Genomic DNA, 21,342 nt, shown 5'->3' with positions numbered 1-21,342 from the left:
TTGTGGACTCATCCCTTGCTTTTAGATTTCCATCCAAACATTTGCAGATTTCCAGTTCATGTAATCCAGATACCTGTCTATTTAATATTTGTTAGTATTGCTTGCTGTGGACAGCCAAAACTTAGGTTGTTGTTTTTTTGCCTGTAGTTTTCCTTTTTACATCTTTCAGATGCATCATGTAAAATCATGCTGCTTTGGTGCCTGCTCACACTGTTCAGACAACAATCATCTGGATTGCTTTTATACTGATGAAAAGTCTGAATCTGATGATTACGGGCCAAGATCAGTTATAAGAAGCAGCTTTTTTTTTTTATGATTTCTAAGCTGATATTTGGGAATCGGAAGAAGTGATGTAACAGTGGCAAATGTTGCTTATCATGTGACAGGGAAAAAAGAGCATAGGCCTCATCTCTAACTATAAAAACCTCTGTCCAGACTGCATCATCTGTGCGCATCCAAATAATGAATTTGTGTTAGATGACACCCCTACAAGATGACGACCTCCAACTTCAATTACCTCATACAACTCAAATGATGACCAGTGAAACTTGATTGTAAGCTAGAAAAATGAACACAAATATAAATAGCAATCACTTCTCCTTCTTCATCCCACTGGGGTTTAACTCAACCAATGAAACTGTTTCTGCCTCTAAGAAATGTTTAAATAACTCAAACTGCATACTACATGTGGGAGGCTGCTGGGTTCCCCCAAGCAGGAAGATGCAAAGGGTAAAAATGATATACAAATGCTATTTGACCCACATGTGCGCTTTTCAGCAGCAACTCACTCCAAAGACAAGCTGCAACAAGCCATCTGCACCGCTGAGAGCGACATTAGCTGCAGTCACCCAGCTGATGGGAAACTGTAGTCCTTCACACACAGGTGATGTTTACTGCTGAACTCTCCCGCCCAGAAAAGGGGTGTCATTTGACAGCGTTGCCTCTGGCAGATACAGGACCAGCAGCAGAACCAGAGCAGCTAATTATAATTCTTATGAAGTTGTCTAAGATGATGTATGTTTTCTGAAAAAACACATGGGGTGTGACTGCTGCTTAATTTGATTAATTTGATGCTACACAGCAAAGAGAAACCAGGAGATGTCCTGTTTCATTGTCTGTGCCTAAACCTGCACAGTAAGTTATTGATTTAAACCACATTAACACTTTTATTATGTTATAGTCTTTTTTCCAACGCAGTGTCCAGAAACAGCTTGACAAATCATTGTGAAATCCTTTGAAAAACAAACCCATCAGTGCTTTAAATTTTCCCATTGTTTTTTTATAAGGTATGCTTATTTGCTTTCTTTCCCACAGTAGTGTGAGAACAATGATACCTCTATCCTGTCTGTATGCTAAATATGTAGCTAGAGCCAGCAGGTGTTAGCTTAGCATAAAGACTGGAATTTGGAAGAGACAGCCTGGCTCTGACCAAAGGTAAAAAATTACCTGTCTACAGCTGATTAAAACCTTAAACTAGTTTGACAGAGTATTTCTTGGCTCTGTGCAGTTGAGCCGAGAGTTGAGCAGCATTTGCATGGCATACTATTTTTCTACTACGAACAGATCTGGTTGCTCAGTAAAAGTACTAAGAAAGCTAAAGTTATCAACATTTCCTATATTACGCTCCTATCTAGGAGGAAGAGGGTCACTTCAGGATTGGTTTTAAATCCTTTCAAATCCTGCAATTCTCTCTCAATCTGTCCTCTGAGTCCCAATTTCTCTGATCTTCTCACCCAACTCTCGCCAAGAATGGTGAGCCAGAAATGTTTAGCAGAAACGCTGTGAAGGCAACATTGACATATTCTGAAGCGGATATAGCCAACAGTTGCTTATTTCATATCCAGCAGTTATGGAGAAATGTTCATTTGGAGTCATGTTTCTGGCCACCTGATGAATGGAGGTCCAATAATCAGTCTAGTTTAGCTCTGTTTTTGGTCTCTTGGGGCAAATATCTATCTACAGTGGCGTTTTTACAGCTTGTTTGCTAAAATAAGCTGCCTCCTGTGACAAAAAAACAACACTACCGATGATAACCAAACCAAAGAACCTGTGGCTATGCTTAGCAGCGAGCGGTGTGTACATCTACTTGAATGAATTTAAAGTAGGGTACTGCTGACATGCATTTACTCAAATCTTCCTTCTATACACAAATATTATTTAATCTACAGAGTGTAGCTTCACTGGGTGACCCTGCAGAGTGTGTTTTATTAGACCGATCCAGCAGACGTGTTATAGGAACGCTGGTCTAGCTCATTTCATTGGAAAGATAAAAGATGCCATCGGTTGTGCCGAGGATTTGGCAAAAACTCATAAAATCTCTTCATGAGTGCATAAAAAAGTCATGTAGGTCTTAATGAAAAGACTTTCCCATCAGACAGATATTGACCGTCTGTGTAGGTGCTTGTGTATTTGTGGTTTGTGCATGTAGGTGTGTGGGGGACTGAGCGAGTACATACTGTACTGTACCAGATTGTATTCAGCTCTCTGAATCCAATATAATAGATCTGGGAGGGGAAAGTATTTCTCTTCCCTGTGAGGTTTGATGAGAACCAGGCAAAGGGAAAGGTCTCACTGCTTATGAATCGCCACCAGGCAATCACGCAGCTAATGCCGAACAAAATAATTCAACAAAACAGGGGAGGAGAAAGCGGGTGCTTGTTACAAACACACATGTTCATGCACGCAAGGTGGACGGCATTTTAGAAATGAGATCTCCATTCAATTTCTATTAATACTTAAAGAATAATGAAATAATCATAACAGGCTCTCTTTCCCTGCTAAATGAGCAGCATATCATCCATTTATTGTATCAATTACTTTTTAATTGGCTGAATTGAAAGTGAATGTGACCCGCAAGCGAAAACATGGACGTTAGAATCAACTTTAAGACTTTGTTTCACACGCTGGTGAAAATCATGGTGCAAATGGATGCAAATGTAAAGCTTTTTGGCTCGGGTGAGACTAATCCCAGGATACTGTGTAAACAATCACACGGAGTATATTTATAATAATGCTAATAGGTGTTGGACGTTTGCCATGATAGAGGTTAATGCTATAATCTCTTTGATGGGAGGAAAAACAGAATATTAGGTGCATTATTCACATTCTTAGACTGACACAAGATGAAGGAGTGGAGTCCTTGGTGGCTTGTACTGCAACTTTTCCACAATCAGCTTTATCACTTTAACCAAGGAAATAAAGATCACAGACACCCATCACAGCTGCACATTCTGAAGATTTAATTAGACTTTGTGTCCATTAGGTAAACAATGAATTATGCATTGTTTTGTTCCCCTGGTGCAATGACAACAATGGAAACTCCTTGATACCAAACAAGCTCATATAGAGGATGAGATTTTAGCATTTTCAGATTCCTAGAAAGGATGCCACATCTGTCTCCTATGAAGTTAAGCGTCTTCTGAGTTGCAATACATGAAGGTAATACACCTGTTTTCCTGAATGCATGACCTAAGCTCAAATCTTATGGAAGGTATAAAATGCCTAAAAAAGTGCTTTGCATTTAGTACTTATTTTTGGTGGTTCCACAAGATCCAAGCTCTTGAGCTGAGGCTTACTGAGCTGCAAACCAACACCTATGCCACAGGTGTCCAGTTAACTATAAATGAATCCACACATTCCAACCAATCAGAATCCAGACTTGTTAGTGTAAAGTGTATAATGAACTGCAACACATATCGTCACTTGTCACACTGTTTTCTGTGTTGTGATTTAAGTTTAATGTGGCGTAGAAAATGACAAAAAGCTAATTAATTTGCTTGTAAATAGTTTTTCATTTAATGATGACACAATAAATACAGATACATAATAATACAGATAACTGTATTTCCTTGACTTGTTTTTATTTGGGTATTTTAAATCTTCCATAAAATCTAATGCAGTCAGAAACAAATATTATGGCCAGGGAAGCATGAAACACACACACACACACACACACACACACACACACACACACACGCACGCACACACGCACACACACACACACACACACACACACACACACACACAGCTCTATCAAACAGGTCCCTCTGATTTGTTCTCCACAGCAGCCCCACTAAATGTCTATCCACGCCACCTCCCCCAGTCCCTGGCTAACCACCACTGCCTTGGCTGGAGTGAACTGGACATGGGAGACACAGATGGAAATCGATTAAATGGTTAGAGCTCACAGGGATGGGAAATGTGTCAGCCATGATCCAGACCCAGCTTGGTCTTATTACCACCTAATGCACTTCACTTTGGTATCAGCCCCGCTTTAAAGCCCTACGCGATTGCTCGGCCATTCTTTTGTGGTTTCTCATTAACTCGGGAATGCTGAAGGAATGAAAGTCCCAAAGACTCTTTAGAGATGAATTAACATTTCAAAAGACACTAAATTTCTGGTCAAGGCCTCCTCAGACAGCGTTTGTGTTTATTAGAAAGCGGCACATGAAACTGCATTCTTCTGCAAATATTTCTGCCAGCACACTGATGTGCACTTGGCAGGTAGCTGCGTATTTTTTCAGCATAACGGAGGTAAAGAAGTTGGAAAAATATCCTCATTAACTTGCTAATATGCAGGAAGGGATTCCAAAGTTTAATGAGATCATCTTATCTTGAAGTACAAGCTATGGTGATCACAGTGCCTGTCAACACACAGGCAGACATCACCATGGCGACATAATGTCCCACATGCAATGTACCATGCTGGCAGATGACAATACATGACATGATATCACCATCAACATGAAAGATGCCTCCACCATTTAATTTGCAGCTTGTTGGTTGAGGACGTTAGCGTTCGAAAGCATTTGATTGGCTCAGAAGTGGCTGGCGTGAAGGTTGTTCAGATGTAGCTCTTTCAGCGCTGCTTGGTAGGTGAAAGTGTCGAATGCAGTTCAGTTGTGGGACAGACAACAGTGCAAAAATTGGAGGTTATATAGACATTGTTTGACATCAGCATGTGAGACTTTCACTCAGGAGACTGAAGTGCAATTTCCATATGAAACCAATTGTTGTCTTTTACTATTCTAAGGAAGTAATTCTTTTATCCCAAACCACAGCCTGTTTCTTAACCGAAATAAGTAGTTTTGGTACATAAACTAGAGTTTGTGCAGCTTTTTTTTTTTTTTTTTTTCACCTCCATCCGCGGTAGGGGGTTGACAGAATGGAGCAAAACGAGAGTCCACGAGGATGACAGTAGACCAGCTCCCACCCTGCTGATCAGCTGTCCAGACCCGGCTGCACCCTCCAGGGGTTGTGCTCGATTTTCTCCTGAGTTAGGAGAGGAAGTGACAGGGAAGCAAGCAGGGTGAGAGTATCATTTCAGAACTCTATTTTTGATCTCTTCAAGAGATAATGTAGCGATGCAAGGTTTAATCATGCTGTGGGAAAAAAATACCTCACCATTGGAAATGTTACATGATTTTTGAAAGTACCAAGAAATGTACCTGAGCTTGTTCTGTACTGCTCAAACGATGCAAACAATTAACGCTGCAACAAAGCACACAGGTGAATCAGAATATTGCCTGTATCTTGAAGCAGTGCATAGTGTGTAATGTAGGCAACAGTTATTGAATGCATGGAGGGAAAAAGACGACATTTGAGTCTGCTGCTGCAATTTTGACGTTTCTTTTTTTAATTGTCCATCGTGGGTCCGATCTGAATTTGAGATAAGAAGGGAAATTCCTAATCAGAGGAGTGTCCTTAAGTTTCAATATGAACAACCCAGAGTGTAAAACTGGAGAAAAACATTGCTAATCTTCAACCTCTCAAACACACACACACAGGACAGAAGAGACATTTGCATCATAGAGCTCATAAAAGGTTACTCAATCCGCCAGCTTGTGTGTGTGCGTCAAATGTGCAAATGTGTGTCCACTAATGTCTGCTGTGTCTGCATGTGCACGTTGTGTGCAAGAGGCTCCTGCACCTCCCTCCTGCAGGTGATTGTCAGCTCGGCTAACCTGGCGAGCTAAGACGTGAGGAGAAGCATTTGCCAGCATCTAAACTCCTCTTCAGCTAATGAAATGTCACTGGACTTGAAATATTGAGGAGGCTCATCTGAGAATTGTCCTTTCAGCTGGTGGGGTGTCACCGCTGTGCCAAATGTCAGCTCTGTGAGGATCAAGGAGAAGAGGCCTGCCAGGACCGAGTCAGCCTCAAAGCCACCAAGATTTGAGCCAGAGGTGGAAAGAGCAACTTTTTTACTCAAGCAGAGGGCACCGGGTTCAGTTCCAGCACCGTTTTTTTTTTTTTTTTGGAGAGGATGGGCACAAATCATTTTTAATCATCTTAACGATTTTTCACTCTCTGAAGTGGAAATCCTGACCTGACTTTGGCACCACAATCGTTAACCGTGTAACTCCAGTGAGTTCGTGTTGCGCTTTCATAAAGTTTGGGGACTCACACGACACAGATTACAAAAAAGAATGGTCAAAATTGAAGCAGCATGTGCATCCAGTAGCCAAGTGATTAAGACCCATATCACATAACTGGCCGGTGTTGCCTCTCGTCCCCGCTCTTGTCCTCCATTTCCTGTTTCTCTTCCAAATAAAAGCAAAATGTCGAAAAAATAGAGTGAAAAATTGTAGACGAATTTTAGTGGATCAAACTTCAAAAATACTGGACCCTACATTTCCCATAATGCACCTCAGTACAATCTTTCATTAGACGCCCCCTGCCAGAGCAAACCTCCTGCCTTTGCAGCTCCTGGTTCTTATGAGACATCAGCTTACACTGAATGCTTTCACTTAGCATTTCCTGCATCAATTATGCTAACAGAAAGCTAAATACAGCTAAAAGAGCACTACATATAGAGGATTCTCGTGCTGAAACTGCTAAATTTTAAGTTTAAGTTCCACGGGGGTGAATTCAGCAAGTGCACATCAACAAATCCTGTGTATCATGTGTTGGATTCACCAAACTGTGGAACTTAAAGTCTTTCTACAGTCCTCCAAACTCAGCTTTAGCTAGCATCCCATCCCCTGTATGTAGACTATAATTTGATATTGTTAGCATTATCATAGAAACAGTCATGCCATAAATTTATGAACATATACTATATAATTAGTTGTTGTTGTTGTTGTTTTTAAAGCCACAGGAGCATTTCTCACCACAGCTGCTACACTCCAGTCACTGTTCTTCAGCCAGAAATTGCTTCACATTATATCTCACTTCCTCAAACATCTTCACCATCAAACTTAGCAGCAGTGTAATTAAAACCATGGTTAATTTAACTTCAGGGTTGGCTGCTGATTTCGTCAAAAACTCCATCTCTCGTCAAAAACTCCATCTCTCCAACTCCATCGTCCAAACTTTTCAGTCAAAATGTATCCATGTAGTCGACATGCAAATGTATTGAATTTAAATGACTAAACATTGTATTTTATTTTAAAGACCCCACATAACTGATTTTTGATCCAGCTGGGTAATTGCATTGATGAAAATTGTGCTTGTTAAAAATTTATTAATTCCAATTCATTAACTTCATCTTATGATTGCAATGTTTTGCAGTTAAAAAGCATTTCAATTGAAAAATTGATAATTAACAAAGAGGTAAAGCTCTCAGAATTAGCTTGTCATGGCTGTTTGAATGTATCTTCTCTAGGTTGTTGATCATGTCTCCATTTTAAAATTCCCAATGCAAACCAGAAAACTAACTAAAAGCACAGAGTTTGAGAGGAAGACAGAGCTTGTGTGTTCTCAACCCAATAATCTTCTGATCTTTGAAAGAAGCTGCACACACTTCTGTTCATTAGCAAAGGGCAACTCAATGCAAAACATTCACTTGTGTTTGTGATACAGATGATCACCTTTTCAGGCACAAATACGTTTTTAAATCCAAAGATCAAAGAGCATCAAAGTAGCATCATACTTGAGGATATTATTTCAGTTGTAAACTATAATAGTGCACAGTGATAAGTGTTCATCCTTTCCAGCCATAGTCATAAAAAAGTCCATTGAGGAGTTTAAGTGCCAAGGTTAATGGGATGTTATATTGACCCACAGTTTGGAGAAACAGCATTACCAACGGCTGAGAAGCCTCTGAAATATGCTTCATATCACAGAGTTTGATTATTACTGAGCTGTGAAAAATAGCCAAACGTGAGCATGTTTACAAGAACATTCTGATCTTTCATTCAAACGCATGTCAGCATATGACCTTCATCTGTGTGCAAATATATTGTATAAGTGCATCAGAGTGTTCACTGAAAGATATGATCAACATTGGAGCTCTTACTGGTTGCGATGGTGTCAATCTTGGACTGACAGCGTGTAATATTAACTTTCTTAGGGAGTAGAAAAAGGCCACCTAGAATTATAACCTCAGCAATGTGCAGCTGAGAGGGATGAATGAGGATTTTAGCATAACAGTACTTTAATAAAAGACAGCTTTGTAGAGGGTTTTCATACTAATTTCCAGAAACCCTCCTCATGTCTGTGACTATACTTTGTTTTTGCTGTATAGTCCGTGGCATAGGCTCTGTGTCTCGTCTTGATTAGATTATTAAAAGTCAGATGTCTTGTATTACGTATACCACAGTACTGTACACCAAATGGAAAACACACTGAAGAAGGCCATGCATGTGCGGAAGGTTTGCTAGATGAAATACAGTCTACATCCACACTAGCATCTCTGGAAAGTGCTCACAATAACAATAATAATCTACAGATGTTTAAGAGGTGTAATATTTACTGTGGTCACCATTGTTGTTTAGCATGCCGATACATACTAAATCATTGTTGGGCTAAGAAGTGAAGAGAATAATAAAATAAATTGGCCGTGCAGATGACATCACATAAACAGCCTCATAAAAATTTAAAACTTGCATTTTTCCCACAGTGACGTACAAATACTTTTATTTTATTTTAACACGTTGCACAAAACTGTGCATGTACTGCAGCACTTCTGGGAGTGTTACAGATTAAAATGGATAACACTTAGCCCTCCATGTGTTGTATCGTGTGCGCTTCTGGGAAGTAAACTATAGAGTGAAATCCATCCATCCATCCATTATCTATACCGCCTATCCCTTTCGGGGTTGCGGGGGGCTGGAGCCTATCCCAGCTACAATGGGCGAGAGGCGGGGTACACCCTGAACCGGTCGCCAGCCAATTGCAGGGCCACATGCAAACAAACATTCACGCTCACACTCACACCTACGGACAATTTTAGAGTCATCAATTAACCTAATGAGCATGTTTTTGGTCTGTGGGAGGAAGCCGGAGTACCCGGAGAGAACCCACGCATGCACGGGAAGAACATGCAAACTTCACATAGAAAGGCCCTACCCTACCTGGGGATCGAACCGGCAACCTTCTTGCTGTGAGGCACGCGCACTACCTGCTGCGCCACCGTGCAGCCTAGAGTGAAATCAATGAGTTTTAAAGCTTCACTGTTGAGTGGATCAACACCAACAGATCACTGCGTTGCTGAGTGCAATGCATCAAAACTTCGTCTTTTTTCAGCACAACCATGAGCAAAGCCCTGACAGCTTCGCTTTGTACATCCATCTGTACTAATTAAGCAATATTAGCATGAAAGTTGAGTGTCTAGATTACTAGACTAGCAGAAAACTCCCAAACGTGCTGGCATTTGACAACAGAGTGCACTTTATCAGGCTGAAAGAAGCGGTGTGGCCTCAGAACTGTCTGCCCATCACAACAAACAGCAGTGAACACAGAGTTCAGGCTGAGGTTGATGGGAAAGTCGGTGCTTTTGTCAGTACTTGGTCATAAACCAAAGTATTGGACAGTTACAATATTGACCTGATGATGGCACTAGAGGAAAAAGTTAGAAGATCACCAAAGTTATTATCTACGTCCTCAGAGGACCATGAATGTCTGTATTAACTTCCACGTGATTTCATCTGATAGCTGTTGACACATTTTGGTCTCGATGAAAGTGGTGGACGAATCGACTGACGTAAACATGCAGACTCTTCCAGTCAGTGCTGGCAAGTTCTTCTCCACATTCTCAAACACTTTTGTGACTGGCAAAGAAGCGTTAGCACACTCTGTCAGTCCTTTCTCAACTTGAAAGTGCTCCTTTTATCCCAGATATAGTCGCATCATCTTCTATCCATTCCAATTCATTTTCAGTTAAAGCTTCATGTCAGTGTGAAATCACAGCGTTTGAGTGCAGGACAAACACCTCCTTGTTATTTCTGGCACTGGGATACCAAAAAAGGAATCCAAACTGAGTCAGAACTTTCTCAGCAAATAATGTTAAGATTCCTCAAATCTGATTTCCATTGGTTTTATGTTTTAATAAAACAAAGGATTCATCTTAATCTTTCATCAAACAAGGGGCAAATGTAGGGCTGCTGAGTTATATTGTTCAAAGAGTGGAATTCATGAAGACCAAATGCTCCCGTGCCTACATCCTATCCTCTGCTCTTGTACTTCGCCCAGGAGTGATTGAATCTGACATGACTTCTGAATTGGATCTATGAGATTTTAATATAGGATGCAAAGTGGGTCAAACTTTCACTTGGACTCGAAAAAGCCTCAAATCTGGACTGCAAATACCAGACATGAATTATGTAGCAGCATGCAGTAATTGATAGTAAGTGGGAGGAGGTTTAAAGGGGAAATAAAGGGAGGGTCATGAAGGAATGGAGGGAGAAAAGGAGGAGCACAAAAGAGAGAGGTGATTGATTGAGAGAGCTGGAGAGAAACAGATGGAGAGAGAGAGAGAGAGAGAGAGAGAGAGAGAGAGAGAGAGAGAGAGAGGGTGAACGAGACAGGAAACAGCTGCAAACCACTGATGTCTGAGTCGCTTTGGTTTCCATTTCTGACACACACCTGGCTTTTATCTGAATCAAAGTCCTTTTCTTTGAAACACACACACACGCATTTAGATCATGCACCTAACATTTGTGTGTAAAAGCGTGTAAGGAAAGTCAAACCAGTGATGACAAATTTTATAAATACACAAAAGTGAAAGAATAAATATAGATGAATAAAAATACAGTACAACTACAAACAGGAGCTGCTTGTTGGCTACAGTAGCACACACACACCCTTTCATTTACTTCTCTCCTTGCGAGGACCCTCATTGACCTAATGCATTCCTTAGCCCCTTACCACAACCTTAGCCATCACACCAAAATCCTAAACTAAACCAAACAATTAAACCAAGCCTTAACCTTCAGACTGCCCTTTAAAGTTGTGAGGACCAGCCAAAATGTACTCACTTTCCAAAAGTGTCCCCGTTCTGCTGGTTAAAACGTCCTTGTTCCTCACTATGTAGCAAGAACAAGTCAACGCACACACACACACACACACACACACACACACACACACACACACACACACACACACACACACACACACACACATCTCTATTGAAATGCACACACAGTCCTTCCCTTTTCACTCCCACCGACAGACTTAATTGTGAGCGCCAGACATATTCAGGGTGACTATAATAGTGGATATGATTGCAGCACCCTGGTCAGTGTGTGTAGATCAATAGTGTGTTAGCTGTGGACAATTACAGCCTTCGGTCACCGTCACCTGCTGCGATTACAGCCAACCTGCAACCGGATTAGCTACTTGGCTATATTGAAAAGCTGTCGGGTTGACTGTATTTGCATGCAGGGTGACACTGAACTGTGTACCTAATCAGAGTGAAAAACAGAGTCTTAGCAGCTTGTTTAGGATTAACTTTTTGAAAGAAAAACAGGATTTCTCTGAGTTTAAATCTGATAGGGTCCAGTTAGTTTCCTCTGGTCTGTTCAGCTGTTTCTAAAAAGTCAAAGGGTTTAAAATGACAGTTTCTTAAAGTGGTAATAGCTTAATCAGATGTTTTGTCTCCACATACTGAGCTGCTAAGCAGTAATTTCTCTTGAGATCAGCATTGTGACTTCTTCCTTGGATTTTTTTTTTTTTTTATTTATTTTTTTTTTAATTTTCAGTCGATGGGGCTAATTTTCTTGTCTTTTCAGCGGCAGCTTCTGTTGCTGTTTGGATGAATTTGCCGGCTCTTCTTTTGTTTATTGTAAAAAGAAACAGCTGGAAGGAGAGATATGAGGCAAAGATACTGACACACAGCCTATGGAGCCAATTGAGATACTATAAACTCCAGTGCCTCATTGCTGCCACAAGTCAGAACTAACACATTCAGGATGCACGTGTCTATTATGGCCGTACTTTAAATGAAAGGCAACGAGGCAAAAACAACTTGCAAAGAATATAGTTTCATTTTTTTAAAAAGGCTCAGTATTTTTTTAAATCAGCTGGGCGCTGTAGTTTCACAGACAGTAGTAAACACAGCATTTGTTCGGGACTAGTTTTAGCAGCGGATGAATACACTTCGGTGCTCTAGTGAGTATTTACAGCAGCAGGATGGTGTTTGTCGGATTGACTCACAATAAACTACATTCATAGTAATGAAGGAGCATGTCATTCAATGCAAGACTGTGGCTCTCTGATGTGTTTTTATTAGTTTTTGGAAAACAATAGCGCTCTATGGCACAGACGAAGAGGCACTGGATACACAGGCAATACTTGCATGCAGCATCAGTTCAAACTAGGCATGTATGGAAGGTCTGTGTTAGTCTGGGTAGCCACATGCCTTTAAAACAGGGGTGGGCAACCTGTTCCACAAAGGGCCGCTGTGGCTGCAGGTCTTCTTTCCAACCAAGCAGCAGCACACCAGACTTGACTCATTCAATCAACTGATCTCACTCTTCAGACAGCTGATTGGTCAAACTGTGAGCTCTTGCTTGGTTGGAAAGAAGACCTGCAGCCACAGCGGCCCTTTGTGGAGCAGTTTGCCCACCCCTGCTTTAAAGCCTCCTTGAGATGGTGTCTGTGGGCTAAAATCTCAGGGGCACAAAGACTGGAACCTTTCTTAAATGTATTTTTTTATTTGTTGGCTGACTGGTATATATTTTTGGAGTGCGGCTAAGACCTAATTTTAATCAAACTCCTTGAATCATCCCCGGCTCCTGCACTCTAAATGTGCATGGCTGCAGAGCCCTCATGGCATACAAAGCCCTCTACTCCAGCCCACTTTGTCCTCGATTCCCTGTTGAGCACACATGCAAACACTGACACACTCGCAAATGCCCCGCCACGCGTGCACACATACACACGTCTTTGCTCAGTACACGAGGATCACACAGATCGCACGCAGTGATCACACTCTGAATCCAAAAGGAAAGTGACACAATAGGGCCACAAAAGCATCTCATCCTCATCTAAGTCGAACTGCTTCTTATCGTTTAAGGTGAGGCTCAACACTTGTTCTGCTAGGGGGAAACGTTGGTCTCTTTTTCACAGTGGACCAGTCAACCGCTTCATATGAAGATTAGGCTCACTGCTGACTTCACAAGACTGGAAGAGACAGGACGAAAACAAACAGGGAATCTAAGATAATAACCTTGGTATGGTGTATCTTGGACTTCTGCTGATTCGCCTCACTGCTGTGGAGCTGAAATGTTCTTTTGATCGCTTTAAAGATTCTTATGTGCCGCTGTGAACGAACGAGAAAAAATGTGATTGATCAGAAACATGAAAATGTTCACAGCTAAATTTAGTTTCAAGCAATCATGCATGGAAATGGAAATGAATGATATATACATAACCCTGTCATTTTAAGGAATCGTTCTACATTTTGGGAAATGCGCTTACTTGTGTTCTTGAAAAGAGGATCAATACCAGTCTCATGTTTACATGCTAAATATGAAGCTGGGGCCAGCAAATGATTGTTAGTTTAGCATGCAGACAGGAGAAGCCTGGCTCTGTCCAGAAGTGAAAGAAATCAACCACCTCAGCGTCTCTAAAGCTCATTTCATAACATGTTCTTGTTTATTTAATGCATGCATGCATGCAAAAAAAAATTGTATCTTGCCAGGGATTATTACTGGACTATTATTTTTTTTGGCTATGTGCAGACACCTCCTAGAGTCTCTTTTGTCACTACAAGGTTGCCAGGCAACCTCCAGGGAGTCACTGCTCCTAACCAAGATATAGTCCAGCTCAAAACCCCATAAAATCACAGTTTGTTATTTTTACAACAGGCAGGCTGTTTCCCCCTCTTCCAGCCTTAATGCTAAGATAAGCTAAGCGGCTGTTGTGTCAAGCTTCATATTTAGCATACTATCGACCTTCTCATCTAAACCTTAGACTCTTTATTTCTAATCGCATGAGTTGTTTGCAGAGGTTTTGCTGCTGCTGTTGCTTATGTCCTTGAATATTTGCCTTGCTGGAAGCCTGGAGATTTTTAGCACGCACATGTAACAATTTGGCACAAGATGTAGAAGCTCTAAGACAAAAAAAGGGAATCTAACCAGTAGTACAACCCTCCCCACCCTCCCCTGCTCTAGCTGGGCTTAAAGAGGTTGTTTTTACCAAAGAAGTGAGCTTTGCTGTGAGATACAAACAAGCTTCTGAGCTTTAAATTAATGGCCAATTAATACAGAAATCTCAGATATGCTTAAAACAACACAGCACTGTGGTTCTACAGCCAGCAGCATATAAACAAGCAGAACTACAGAAGAGAAGTTGCTCATATTTAAAGGAGGCAACCAGAAAAGCCTTGTTCTATACTGTGTGTGTGTGTGTGTGTGTGTGTGTGTGTGTGTGTGTGTGTGTGTGTGTGTGTGTGTGTGTGTGTGTGTGTGTGTGTGTGTGGAAAGAGGATGACTTTGATTTTGACAAAATTCAGGTGAATCTCGGAAATGAGCCACACTGTTCTGACTTCAGTAGCTGGCTGTCAATGTGAGTGTACTTGTTTTGTGTGTGCGTGCGCGCGTGTGCATGCGTTTCACAGAGATTCATTGCAGCAGTTCTCAGCTGAACCCACTCTTTTTTTTTTTCACAATGACTTAAATGTCCCAGATCTGTCTTTGACTCAGCGTCATCTGCGAGTGTGTCCCCTTGTGTGCGCATCTCTACGTGTGTTTCCCACACCCACGCGCATGCCCGCGTGTTTCCGCCGCCTCGCATTATCATGCAAAGACATTAACATTTCATGGACGACGCTGAGGTTTGTCAACTGGATCTCATCAAAATTTCATCCTTAATTATGGCAGCAGGGCTGGAGGGAGATTCCTCCTCCGTGAGGTGAGCCGCCACACTGAACCAAGCTGCCGGTGGAGGCAAAAAAAATCAATTCCCAGCAGGTTAGTGACTGTGAAAGCTGGATGCTTGGTCATTTTAAATAACCTAAGAACACAAATAAACACTCTTAATGATCTGGCGATAAGTGTTCCCACCAGAGTCTTTCTGCAAATTCTTTTGAAACTCCATCTCGAGCGTAACACTAGTAAGACTCCCAACTGAAACCATTACAGATGAAAGTCCTTCAGGCTTGGCGGTGGCAACTTCAAGGTACACGGTGCAGTCTGAGGCTGAGTCTTAATAAACCTTAAAATGACTTCAAACCACAAGTCCTGCAGCTGAGAGACAGAGAGTTCTGCTAAACATGCTGTTTAAAAAGCACACTCCTAATTAGAAAAGCGGGATTTGATAATGCCAATTTGTGAGTCAGTGCTATTCAATTTGCTGCTCCTCTAGCTTTAATTACTAGTTCCTTTTCAGAATGCTATTTTACACAAAAAAAACATATAAGATTATAAAATGCTACAACAAAAAAAAAGAAAAAGAAACATGTGGTTTCTGACACTTTCGCTTGGAATGTCTTCCAAAAACGATGTCTGTACATTTCCCCTCTGAACGTGTCACATGGTTTCATTTAAATAACTGTTGGATGCCCAAAGAGAGCAGAAGAATCCAATATTTCACATGTGCACCGCCACAACCAGCTACTACAGCAAAAGCTTATGCATTGATTGAATGTCATATTTGATAATACATCAGTCACACGGGCCATTTTTCTGCAGAAACAGTGCTTTTTCTTTACTTTAAGTAAAGGAAATATCTTTGTTTTAGGAACTTATTTACAAAGCAGCTCAGAAATGTTGCTGTTAAATACATCAAGAATTGTAAGATTCAGATCTGGATGTCACCAACAAACTACAGCATCTAAAAAGTCAAGAAACTCTGTGTTTATTCCAAAATGTAGAGTAGAGCAATTCCCGAATGATTTCCGCACATCAGATCAACTATTCCTCTGATTTTGTATGCCTGTTGCTGATTGGAAATGCAAAATCCCAATCTAGACAGAAGAAGAAATAAATTGGAGTAGAAGAAAATCTAACAACACAGAGCCTAAAGTTCTGTTTAAGGAGAAACCACATGACACGATTAAAGCTACCTTTCTGCCAAGGCCAGTCAGCATTCAGAGCTTTACTCAAGAGCGCAGATGTCTGCTTTTATGCATTCTGACAGATATCGAAACATAATATATCCCCTCTCACCACCATCACACTTTATGCTCGGATGACTGCAGACTGGTTGGATTCCTTCAAATGACTGCAGCAGTAACAATATATGGGGCTTTGGTAATGACCACACACTTAACTTTCCCCGTCACCAGCCCACCAGTGGATCAAACTTGCAACCATTTGATTAGCAGCCAGCTTCCCGACCTCTCTGAAAATGATCATTCTCATCCAAGAAGCTTGGAGTTTTGATTGCGCCCGAAATATGGTAGAAATAATGTGGATGCAATCAGGGAAACTACCCCCATCACAGGCGCACAGTATGCCAGCCTTCCAGTCTCCTGCAGGGATGAAATACTCATTGTTGCTCAGCCTCTGCCCCCACTTCTGACAATTTTCTGGATATTCAATTGAACCTTTTTCTAAATTTGGATGGAAACTTGCCTTCAGACAATTTGGTAATCAAATGAGATTCATATGAGGAACTCTGGGCAAAAAAACATGAAGTTGACTTTCTAATAATGGAAAAAATGTTCACATCTGCGGCAAGACGCTCCATATTTGACAACATATGTCCATGAAAGCACAGGACATCATACAATAGTGCTGCTAGCTTGCTCCGACCGAAACAGACCTGCGAACCACAATTAGCATTCCGCAACAAAACTGAAGCTCTGGTCTTTGCACCAAATCAGACCTTTGACATTCTTAGTCGCATTCAGGCTTCCTGGACTCAAAGTCGGACGTCATTTTTGACTGCCAGTTAAACTTCAAGAAACATCATAGTTCACTTATTCACTGTCAAACTTTGTCTTCTGTTATCTCTCCGGCAGCTTGTGCAAGTCATCCCCTTTTTGTCTCTTTGCATCTTGACTCTTGTAATATTCAAGACGAGACAGAGTAGCATGTCTGCAATTAGTTCAAAATCCTGCTGCATGATCGCTAACAAAGACTCCACAGCGTTCCCATATTACTCGAGTGCTGGCTCCTTGTTAAACTGAGGAATGAATTGAATTCCCTTCTAATCACTTTGAAGGCACTGCGCAATTTCACAGTCAGCTGCTGATTCGAGACTCAGAGCGATCAAGTTTTGTCTGTCCAAACTATGGAACTGTCTTCTTCTGGGGGTCAGATCAGCAAACTCAACCAGCAAAACCTATTTACTTTGAAAGGAATTCAACTGATTCTTCATTGTCCTGATTGGCTGATTATTATTATACAATTTTTGCAAACGCTTTTATTGTCTATATGTAACCGTGAAGCACTTTGTAGCTCTGGTTTTGCTATAGAAATCAACTTTCAGTCATTTATAACAAGCCAAACACTCAGAGGTGTTGCTTTTCTCTGTCAAGCAAATCTCTTCTGGATTGCTAAAACAAGTCAAGGACAATCATAAAGGTTTTTTTTTTTTTTTCACTTTCTTCTTTCATAGATTAATTTAGAAAATAATCAGCAGAAGGATTGATCATTAAAATAACCATCAGCTGCGGCCATAGTTTGTGCATGATCAGACTGTAGATGCTGAAACCAGATTCAAACACCTTGTATTCTTTCAGTAAACAGTGTTGTTAACAAGCTGCAGCCTGCGGTCATAATTACAAACTGGTGCTGTGCAGCCAAGCATTGTTCAAGCATTCAGAGCCTGATTCTAAATTCCAGTCCGGGTCCAAAAGTGTCCAAAGATGAGGAGCGTGTCCGCTTGTGTTGTACGGAAATGAGCATGAACAGGCGCAGAGTATTTCCATTGGCTGGAAAGGTGCAGCCATAAAAAGCGTGGAGTCCTGGGTGTGAATCTTTCAAACGAGGCACAAGACTGGAAAACAACTCATCTCACGCAGCAGTTTCAGCACCATGGACAGCTCCACTCCCAACCAACAACCAGCAGCGCCTGGGACAGCGCCTCAACCCCACCAAGTTTTCAGGCCAATTCCACACAGCTTTAAACTCATCAGTGTGATCCAGCCTTACCTCCGATGTCCGGCCGCAGCGTCTTGTCATATTCCTTGAGCAAATTGTTAAGTATGAGCGTGGCATCCTCCTGGTGCGACCTGGGAACCAGCATTTGATTGACAGTGGTATCGTGGTGATCTCCATAGTCGCCATATTCCTGTGGATCAGAACTGTGGGGTGGGGTGGGGTGGAAAAACAAAGCGGGGGGGTGGGGGGCGTTAATGTGCTGCGAGCTTCCCTTTAATTAACATCATTGTTCTCAAACTTTGTCGCAGCAAGAAAACACGAGAGGCAGTGATGTGTGCCGCGATATTAGAGTTTAAATGCATCTTAGAGATGATTGTCAGAGCCTACACTCTGTATTTGGACACAGCTGTGAATGGTTGCTGTCATTTTTTTGTCTGTGTGAGTCTGTGTGGGGAAAGCCCTTAGAAAAAAAAAAAAAAAAGCCACATGTATTATCAGCCAGACTCATTCAGACAAAATGCGCACAATAGTCGCATCTGAACTTTTGAAGCGTCTAAAAAGAAAACACCTCTCAGCTGTTGATGGAGCAAAAATCAAAGCTGTGACCCGCACTCACCGAGCGCCTTGAACGAGCAGAAGTGTGAAGAGGATGACCACAAACTTGATTGTCATTTTCCCATGCGCGGATCACCTCTGGTCGCAGAAACTGGTGGACGGAGAACCCGGCGTGGCGCTGCTGCCGCTGCTGCGATCAAGTGCCAACACAGGAGGTGTGTGACCATCAATCCGTGCTCCGAACTTCCTCATCCGCCCACACACTTTCTTCTCCGCGACCACACAGCGGTCTCCCCCCCCCCCCAGCCGCGGTCCTCCGAGCTCCTCGCAGGGGTTCCTCCGGGACGCACCCCGACGATCAATCAATGTGATCAGACCAGCGGAGGGGAGTGGAATCTACTTGATCCAGCAGCGCCTTCCTCCCTCTCTAACGCCTGTGTGGGCAACAGAGTGATTGGGTGACGCTGTCTGCTGCTCCTGCTGCTGCTGCTGGTGGTGATGGTGGTGATGGTGAACCTTGGGAGATGAGCATCTTGCGTGACTCATACACCGTGCACAGGCAACATACAGTACCTGGACCTCAGCTGCAATTCCATTATCCGGATGGAAAAACAAATGCTTTTTTATTTGGTGTGCAGGCTTTTTCCATCTTTTTTTCTGTATCAGTGTGGACTTCTTCGGAATTATTCCAGTTAATTAGACCATTAGCCCATAGTTAAATAGTGCAGAAACAGGATTGCCCCCCTCCCAAGAAAAAGAAAAAACCTCAATCCAACTCATTTTTGCTGTCTGCAGGTTATGAGCATGAAGTCATAAAAAAAATCAGCAAGGCGTCAGTTTACAGAGTGCGTATTTGACTTTTGTTTACGTTGATGCTGGCTGGCTCCCCTCATGATGATCTCCGCTGGAAGTCACGTTGAGGCTTTACACGCCCGTTTACGTGACACAGTGCCCTCCACACTCGGAATAAGTCGTTTTTGAACAGGCGCACACACTCAGTAAGACAGCCCGGCGTCTAGCCCTCCAAAGTTAGGAGGCTTTTTCATTCACACAGCCACACACGGAGAGGCTTCACTGCCCCCTGGTGGCTGAGCGTGCAAAAGAAAGTAGGCAGGGATATTGGATTTGCACTGCAGCGCTGCAGCTGGACAATCACCCTGTTGACCAGCACTGACCATAAAAATGACAATTAATGATTATTAATGCTGATACTGAACTAATAACTCCAATGTAGCTGTAATTTGTCTCACCACTAGTTATATTTCAGTGAAGGCAGCAATAAATGTAAAAAAAAAGGCTCAAGTTGTGAATTCAGTGAGTGTACAGAAGTATTATCATTATTATCATTTTTTTTGATAATTCTCCAAAACATAGTCCAGTGTTAGAGTGGAGGATCAGGTTCCATCAAATACCTCAAATTTGTACATTTGTGCAGTATTTGAGCAAATGTACTTTGCTACATTCCACCACTGCTTGTATCCAATCCCTGCTGTCCCATAAAATGTATGACTCTTATGAATAAGATGTTCTTGTTGCTTCTTTGTGAAGGTACTCTGACCTATAAAAAGAATTGGAGCAGATGGATGGCAAATGCATCAAACTATTTTCATAAAACGGTTAAATATCAATATGGGCTTAAATCAACGCAACTAAGAACTGCAGTCTTGTATTAGTACTATAATTATCATAATGAAGCCACATATGAGTTTTTGTGCAGAGGGATTGAATAATAAACAGCAGCATTGTTCCATGTTGAATAATAATTTGCAAATGCCTTCTTTGTTCATCCTTTTTATTAGATATTTTGAAGTATAATACATAAAACAAATACATTACATAAAACAAAGGATGACTAACACAAATACTTTAAGCCCAGCTCCAGCCGCAGTGGCCGAGCTGCATGTTTGCAAAATTTAAGCAAAGGTCTCAGTTTGATGTTTCCTCCGAGGAATAATCAAAGTTCTTTATTGACGCTCAGAAATGAGAGAAACTTCATGCATGTGTAATGGCCGTCTGTAGCCTTCCTGTGATAGACAACTGTTGCTATCGTTGCCCTGCATAAGTTTCCTCAAGCTGGCTGCTGCATGTGCGTTACATTCCCCATTTGAGAGACCCAAGTTCAAAACTTCAGCCTGCTTCACCACCCATGAGCTAGCTTTGGATAAAGTACATATAATCAATCCTAAATTTGTTCCTAACACGCACCAGCCACAGCTGTCCAGACACCACAGAGAGAAAAACAAGCATTTGTCATTGGCTGGGCCAGTCAGGGCTTAAATTGGAGTGAAGCGCTTTGCTGTAAGGGGCCCCCTGAATGGGTGAAAGTAACTTAAGCGGAACTAAATCCCTTTTCTAACAGATGTATGGCAGATGAGTCTGTCACAGTGGCTGGAGGAAGGAGGGAGGGGCAACAGAGAAGAGAGGGATGATGGATGGATGGATGGATGGATGGATGGATGGATGGATGGATGGATGGATGGATGGATGGATGGGGTACTCATTTTTTGGACGGCAAGAAAGATGTATACGTCTCCCAAGTTTTAGCACAATGGAGATCTTCTGATCCGCGCTGAAG

General features: G+C 41.9%; 1 protein-coding gene across 1 annotated transcript in view; it reads right to left on the bottom strand.

The window, feature by feature from the left end:
* Positions 1–19,237, bottom strand: part of LOC139352083 (gamma-aminobutyric acid receptor subunit gamma-3-like) — an 82,896-nt gene extending 63,659 nt beyond the window's left edge. Inside the window, exons 1-2 of the mRNA XM_070994130.1 lie at positions 18,829–19,237; positions 18,264–18,415 (exon numbers count right to left, since the gene is read on the bottom strand). Of these exons, the coding sequence (XP_070850231.1) occupies positions 18,264–18,415; positions 18,829–18,884 (208 nt within the window). The 5' untranslated portion in view covers positions 18,885–19,237. The remainder of the gene's footprint in view (positions 1–18,263; positions 18,416–18,828) is intronic.
* Between the last annotated feature and the right edge of the window lie 2,105 nt (positions 19,238–21,342).

The sequence above is a fragment of the Chaetodon trifascialis genome, chromosome 24, assembly GCF_039877785.1.
Source record: "Chaetodon trifascialis isolate fChaTrf1 chromosome 24, fChaTrf1.hap1, whole genome shotgun sequence".
Classification (NCBI taxonomy): Eukaryota; Metazoa; Chordata; class Actinopteri; order Chaetodontiformes; family Chaetodontidae; genus Chaetodon; species Chaetodon trifascialis.
Note: the sequence above shows the minus strand (reverse complement) of the source record. Positions and strands in the feature narration are given on the sequence as shown.